The 7,648-nt window shown below is 38.6% G+C and overlaps 1 protein-coding gene across 4 annotated transcripts in view; it reads left to right on the top strand.

The window, feature by feature from the left end:
* Zbtb37 (zinc finger and BTB domain containing 37) overlaps nt 1-7,104 on the top strand; it is a 16,941-nt gene extending 9,837 nt beyond the window's left edge. For all 4 annotated transcript variants that reach the window (XM_021198166.2, XM_021198165.2, XM_029538781.1 and 1 more), the window contains one exon: nt 3,389-7,104. In XM_021198166.2, the coding sequence (XP_021053825.1) occupies nt 3,389-3,874 (486 nt within the window). In that variant the 3' untranslated portion in view covers nt 3,875-7,104. The remainder of the gene's footprint in view (nt 1-3,388) is intronic.
* The last annotated feature ends 544 nt before the right edge of the window (nt 7,105-7,648 follow it).

The raw sequence follows: 7,648 nt of genomic DNA, 5'->3' as shown, positions 1-7,648 counted from the left end.
ATTAAAATGCATCATTTTCTATGTGTGCATAGAACTAGTGTGACATGACTGCCCTCAAAGTTTTCGAGTTTTTTGTTTTTTTTTTTTTTTTTTTTTTTTTTTTTTAATTGTATCCTCCAGATTATAAATAAAATTGAAGTTGACTTGGCACCTGAGGGCAGGAAGGAAACTGGATGCAAAATATATGTACATCTATACACATATGAGTTTATAATACTTAATATATACACACAAATAAATGAATTTGTAATATTTAATTATCATGAACGGTTACCAAACTAATGTGCTCAACTATCAGTTTATTCAGTGCTCAGCACAGTCTCTGAAGGAAGTGGACTAGAAATCGAAGGATAGATAATAAGCAGAAATCAGATTTGAACACAGAGCACTCTTAATTATTACATGATACCATGCATTCAATTTTTTTTTTTTTCAAAATGCCTGTTTGGTGATAATGTGGCTGTAGTACCAACACCATAGGACTCTAAGCAGGGGATATCTTGAACTAGGGATATTTGAAGCTGGCTAGTGAGAGTCTGTTGCTAAAAATAAGATTTTGGCTTTTTGAGACAAGGTCTCACTTGTACTTCTGGCTAACCTTGAACTTCGGTGCTCCTCTTTAGTCTTCCTCAGTGCTGGAATTACAGATGAAAAATGTGAGCCATTATGTCCAGTTCAGATTCTTAAAAATATATCTCGCGGTATTATTACCAATTTCTAACCTCTCAAAAATCCCACAAAGCAGGAACAATGTGTGATGACCTTGTTAGGAGCCTCAGAAATTTCTTTGTGTTTTGTCCTGAGTCACTTAGGATTTCTCAGTAAGGTACCGCCTTATTCTTTCTGTGAGTTCTGTTTTGATGACCTAGGGAATTACAAAGAAATCCTATTGGAAACAAATGAAAAGCTACATGCTGTGGGTACTCCTCACTTGGGAAATTGAGACAGGAGGATTGCCAAGAGTTTGAGGCCAGTCTGGGCTACATGGTGAGACCCTGTTTAAAAAAACTATAAGCCTCAGTGTACAGTTCAACCTTTCATAAACTGGTTTCTAGGTGTGCTGATGAACTGCCTCTTTTAGAAATGCCAAAAAGCACTGTTCAGCTTGCACATGAGAAAGAGACAAAAGATTGCTTTAGAAACTAAAACATATGGAATGTTAACTAGGTGAATCTTAAGTATCTTACATTCTTTGTATTAATGTCTTGGCTTCTGCTAAAATGTGTAATTATTTCCGACATGATTTTGTTGAAAAAAATTGATCTCGCTGGGCAGTGGTGGCACATGTCTTTAATCCCAGCACTTGGGAGGCAGAGGCAGGCGGATTTCTGAGTTCGAGGCCAGCCTGGTCTACAGAGTGAGTTCCAGGCCAGCCAGGGCTACACAGAGAAACTCTGTCTCAAAAATCAAAACAAAACAAACAAACAAATTCAATGACTTTAGTAATCAACGGGCCCCAAAAAAAGGAAAAATGAAAATTAGTAATTTCTGAATTTAACATAGAATTTTGAACTAAAAGTGTTAATTACTTCAAAACATTTTTAAAGCTTTTTTATTGTTTCATTTTACATTATTATTATTATTATTATTATTATTATTATGACTAAGTAATCCTGGTGGCCTTATACTCACTGTGTAGACCAGGCTGGCCTGGAACTCCAGAGCTCCGCCTGCCTCTGCCTCTCAAATTTCGGGATTAAAGACATGCACCTCTATGCCCAGCTTTATTATTTTCTAAATTGTGCATGTGTTTCTGGTGGGGAAGTAGATGCACATATATGTAAATACCTGTAGCAGCCAGCAGCATCAGACTGGAGCTGCAGGCAGTTGTGAGCAAATAGATATGACTAATAGATATGACTAACTAAACTCTGGCCCTCTGTAAAAACTGTGCACACTTAATGGCTGAGCCACTTTCCAGAACCCAATCCAAAACTGTATAGCTGTTTAAAGGAATATGTCCTTATCCTTTTTGTTGTCAGATGGAAAAACTCCATGTCTTCAGTCAGCTTACTCTGAAGTCACTTAAAGCTTTTTAGTATTTACGGAGTGGAGAGGTTGCCCATTGGTTAAGAGTGCTAACTGCTTTTCCAGAGGACCAAGGTTCAATTCCTGGCATTCACATGGGATTCACAACAGTTTGTAACTCCAGTTCTAGGGGTCTCCAAGAGCACTAGGCACATATGATGCATAGACTTACATGCAGGCAAAATACCCATGTACATAAAATAATAAAAATTTAAAGAATTTTTTTTTTTTTAGTTTTTAGAATAATGATGTGCTAGTTGTTGCTTATGATTTTATATATATATATATATATATATATATATATATATATATATATAAATATATAGCTTGCTACTGCTGGTTAACATGGTAATACTGTCATAAATGAAATTTTTTTATATTTACCTGTATATATTCCATACTTTAATATGTAGTACACATAAGCCGCATTTGACTTTTTGTTTTAATTAGTTAAAAGCAATTGAAATTAAAATTTTTTCCTCAGTTGCATTAGATGTATGACAAATGCTAACCATGTGGTTACTACATTAAATAGTTCAAATTACAGAACATTTTCATCACAGAGAGTTCTATATACTCTGTAGTCAGTTTTCTAGAATATGGTTGTGAGGACAGAATCAAGGATAGTACCTTGGGCCCTTGCTCTCCTGGTATTGTAAGAAAGTACTAAAGCAGATGTTTGGGGTTTGGGGTTTGTTTTTGTTTTTTTTGTTTTTTTTTGTTTTTTTTTTAAGATTTATTTTTATATATTTTATGTGAGTACACTGTAGCTGTCTTTGGACACACCAGAAGAGGGCATCAGATCTCATTACAGATGGCCATGAGCCACCATGTGGTTGCTGAGAATTGAACTCAGGACCTCTGGAAGAGCAGTCAGTGTTCTTAACCACTGAGCCATTTCTCCAGCCTGGTTTTGTTTTTTTGAGGCATGTCTCATGTAGTCCAGGCTGAGCTTCCAACTCCCTATGTAGCCAAAGGTAATCTTGTACTCCTAATCCTGATGTTTCTACCTCCCCAGCAGAGGCTTAATAAGTATCCAGCCAGAACTTTGCGTTGTACTTTTTATAGCGATGAAATAGTACTCTCAGAATTCTTTTTACATTATTGTGTTAATAGCTTTACTTTGTGGTAGTATTAACTTCCCTCTTGGCTCTCCATTACAAGTAAGCGAATATGGGCTAGGAATGTAAGACTCAGAGCATTTGCCTAGCTTGCACAAGGCCCTGTATCTGTGTTCTATTCCTTACATCACACAGACACAGAAACATATACTTCTTAGTAATAGGCACAAGTACATTGGGTTGCTTTTCACGTCTGCACTTAACATTATGTAATATTCACTCTCTTTCTTCTGACTCAGGTAGAAGAGTCAGCAATGATGGGAGTAAGCGCCTATGTAGAGTATCTCCGAGAACAAGAAGTGTCCGAACGATGGTTCCGGTATAATCCCCGTCTCACCTGCATCTACTGTGCCAAATCTTTCAACCAAAAGGGAAGTCTGGACCGCCACATGCGTCTGCATATGGGAATCACACCATTTGTCTGCCGCATGTGTGGAAAAAAGTATACCCGGAAAGATCAGTTGGAATATCACATCCGCAAGCACACAGGCAACAAGCCCTTTCACTGTCATGTTTGTGGCAAAAGTTTCCCCTTCCAGGCCATCTTGAATCAGCACTTTCGAAAAAACCACCCTGGTTGTATACCCCTGGAAGGGCCTCATAGCATTTCTCCTGAGACTACTGTCACATCCCGGCAAGCTGAAGAAGGGTCACCTTCGCACGAAGAAATAGTTGCTCCTGGAGAATCTGCCCAGGGCTCAGTTTCTACTACTGGGCCAGATTGAAACAACGAGGGGGAGGGGGCAAACCCTCTTCCCTTTTGGGCCGTAACCAGCCCCTATCAGGACCATGGGTTGGTACTTAGATTCACAAAATGCCACGTCACTCTACTAGATGTTCCCATGGTTTTGCCAAATTAGAAGACCAACATGTGGAAAGCACTAAAGGCTCTTCTCGTTCCCACCTCATACTTTGGAAAACAATCAAACAAATCAGCTTCTAATTCAGGGATCAACAGCCTTGGTTTGTTAACTTTATAAGAAAAAAAATGTTTTTAAACAAACTGATCAATGAATCATTTATCTACCAATCATGATTGAACACCATACTTAGGTCCATATCATCTTGATGGGTGAAGTCCCAGATCTAAAAAAAGCAGCAGGAGCTTTGGCCAAGTGAAGCAGCCTGCCAGAAGAGAGGAAGGCAGTCACAGTGGTGAGAAAGGAGAATCTTTCCTCCTCCCTGCCAGAGCATGCATTTCCATGTTTAAAGGGGAAAAAAGATGACTACTGGTGGTTCTTAATAGTCTAAAAGGTTAGATTGATGTTACCCTGGTGAGGCATCTAATACTTTGCCTAGTTGTTTCATGTGATCAGTTCAAGGTAGCTAACTACCTTGGAGTAGTATTCAGCAGGCAGAATCACATGAAGCACTTGGGGCTTGGAGAAGTAAAATGAGCCCCTAAGCGTTTACAATAGGCACTCATGAGAGCTTGGGAAAGAGGAGCAGGGGAGGAAGTACTTCTGTGCTTTGCAGATACTGCATAGCACGGAGCTCAACTGCAACTTCCTGTTCGGTGTTTGTGAACCATAGTACTTGCGTACACCCTTGGGTGTTACAAAAATGTTTCTAGTTATATGATTTAACTTGTTAGGCTGACTACCAAAAGTTCATCCTCTTGAGCTCCTAAGTTTCATACAACAGCAATATTATACATCAAAATGTCACTTTCCAGTGAAATGAGCTTGGATTGTATTTTTAAGTCCGCAGGTCTCCACATTTGATAACTTTTATATGGGGTTTTTAAACAGTTTTTTTCTGCAATGTTATAGTTGAAGAGAGATTCAACACTATTGTTCTTATTGCAACCACTGTTTGATTTCCTTCAACATGTTTTATACTTCATATTTTCAGTCCAGTGAAGAACCTCACTTAAGTCTGTGTCTTGGGTCTGCAAATCTATACATAATTCATAAACCAATTAGCAAATTGCTGGTGACTCCAAGAGCTATGTTTTTTTTGTTTTGTTTTGTTTTGTTTTTAAATAATGCACTACAGGGCACTTCATCATGCACAATCATGTTGCAATAAATGATCAAGGGATCAATTCTTATCAGGTGTGGTTATACTATCATTCCGAAGATTTTTAAAACTTCAAGGAGCTTTTTTAATGATCTTGAGTTTTCTGAGATTCTTAACCCAGCTCTGAAAGAATTTACCAAACACACAGAGCTTTTTATGCCCACCTTGCATGCAGAGAGGGGGAGAAGTGTTAAATGATACAGGCAAATGAGTGCCTGCGCTCTACAGTGCAGATATAAGTCTCTAGCTTGAGGAATTTTAAGAGAATAGTTAAATGTATAATTGTTTTGGTACAGGGATGTGGATGATTCTAAGAGATTTGGGAGACGGGCTGTTCCTACCTGCACTAGTGAGCCATTTATGAGAATGTGAAGCTTGTGTGCTCCTTCTTTGTGAGCACCCTGGTATGTGAAAAGGTGGGGGAAAGCTGTTTTTTAATAAGAAACTGGAATGCAGAGGGTGGCTTTGCGCAGTCTGAGAATTGGATATACTGTATCACTAGAGAAAGATTTTCTCTTCTGAAGAAGTAGAGAAATTCATCTTTTAAAGGAGTATGTGGCACTCCACTTGAAGAGCCTGCCCTTAAAAGCAGCACTGAGCGCTGTCTCATCTGATAGTCACAGGCAGGCGTCTTGCTACTTAGTTGGGCAACAGCATGGTAAAGTGAAAACTGTCTCCTAGAGCCACCTTAGGGACTACTGTGCTCTGGGGCATCAAAACAGCTGAAGTTGTACGGGAACTTTTTAGTTTGTACTCCAGGTCTTGAGTGGACAGATGGTATCATCACGGACCAGGCAGGCAGTGACTCCCACAGAAGAGGCTGCTTCCGATGGCTTTGGGTTTTTTGGGGTTTTTTTTTTGTTTTTTTTTTGTTTTTTTAAGCCAACCAAAAATATAAGTCTACCCTACTTTTGAAAAGTTACGATATATGCTAAAAGTTGTTTTTTACATTAATAGCTTTTTAGGTTATATGTGAGGAAATTGAGCTTTCAACTATTACCAAGTTATAATGGTAAAGTGCAGTAATTTCTGTAAAAAGAAACTTGGAGCACTTATCAACACTCCATCCAAGGTCAGGCACAAGCCCCTTGCATGGGTGGAGACTGTCAAATTCATGTGGGAATGTTAGGCTTGCTTGGTGGGTTCCCTTCCATTTTCACTCATTTCTAATAAGGTTTTACTGTACTGATACTGTGAACAGAGTGCTCCGGTCCTATGACCACATCAGCACAATCTTCTTTGCTGGTTCTCTCCTCTAATTGGCCTAGCCAGAGCCATGAAATTCATGAGACTTGTGGCCAGGCTACCTTAGAAATAAACTAAAGTTTGCAAAAATAATCTTGTGTTTTAGTTAGAAGTATATGCCGTTCTGCATACCCAGGACTCATACCCAGATTCACTGTGACATTGTCCTGCTTCTTTGCTAACATAGCTGTAGGGTTAGCAGTAGACTATGTATAGTAATGATTGTTGGTGTGTACAAGACGTACGCTCATTAAGGATGTACTAAATGGACTCTGGCTGATGCTGAAACTTACTACCAAATCTTGACTTGCACACGTCACCTTGTGAGGGGAACTACATTAGCAGTGAGAGCTAACTCATCAGTAGGTAACGGTAATGCCATGAAATTGTAGTGTTAGGACTATTATCATTCAGTAGCACTTAGCAACAGAGGCTAGCTATCCAGTATTCTGAGCAAAAGCAGAGAGTTGGCCACGTGTGTATCTGTCTTCACTCTAAACAGACTTTTTATTCTCTCTGAATTCCGATACTGGCATAAACTATGGCATTCACATGGCAGTATCACTGTATTTACGCAAAAACGCTCTTCCTAATGAATTCTTCTCTTTTTTACTCAGAACCATAATTACCTCTAAGCTTAGTTGAATTTTATTTTACATAAATTCCAAGTGACTCTATAGTTTGTTTTTGTTTTGTTTTGTTTTTTGGATATTTGAGACATGGTCTTGATACACACACACACACACACACACACACACACACACTTACATACGTACATACATACATACATACATACATCTCAAGCCCTTTGCCATCCTCGTCCTCACTGTATAGCCCATTAAGGCTTTGACCTCATAAGTACTAAGATTACAGGAATATACCACCACACTTGGCCCCCATTCCATTTCATTGCACTAAGGAACTAAATCTAATCTTGAGGACATAAAACTGATTAGTCTGTAAAAGAAAGCAGTTAAGAAAAGTTTTCTTGTATTTTTGCATTTTCATTTGTTTCCAGTTCCCTTCCCATCAGTGAAACGGTTTTCCATAGATGGTATGGTAGACTGTCCATCTTCTTCATAGAAGAAATCCAGCTTCCACTCTGGTGGAAGAGTGACATTTGTAACTTCATTTTAAATAGTTGAATAGTCCTTTGTCCAAGAAGTAGCTTTGACATAGTCTTACTACTAACTCACACTGTTTTGTTTTGTTTTGTTTTTAACCTGTATAAA

The sequence above is a fragment of the Mus pahari genome, chromosome 5, assembly GCF_900095145.1.
Source record: "Mus pahari chromosome 5, PAHARI_EIJ_v1.1, whole genome shotgun sequence".
Taxonomy (NCBI): domain Eukaryota; kingdom Metazoa; phylum Chordata; class Mammalia; order Rodentia; family Muridae; genus Mus; species Mus pahari.
This window is presented reverse-complemented; position numbering and strand designations above follow the sequence as displayed.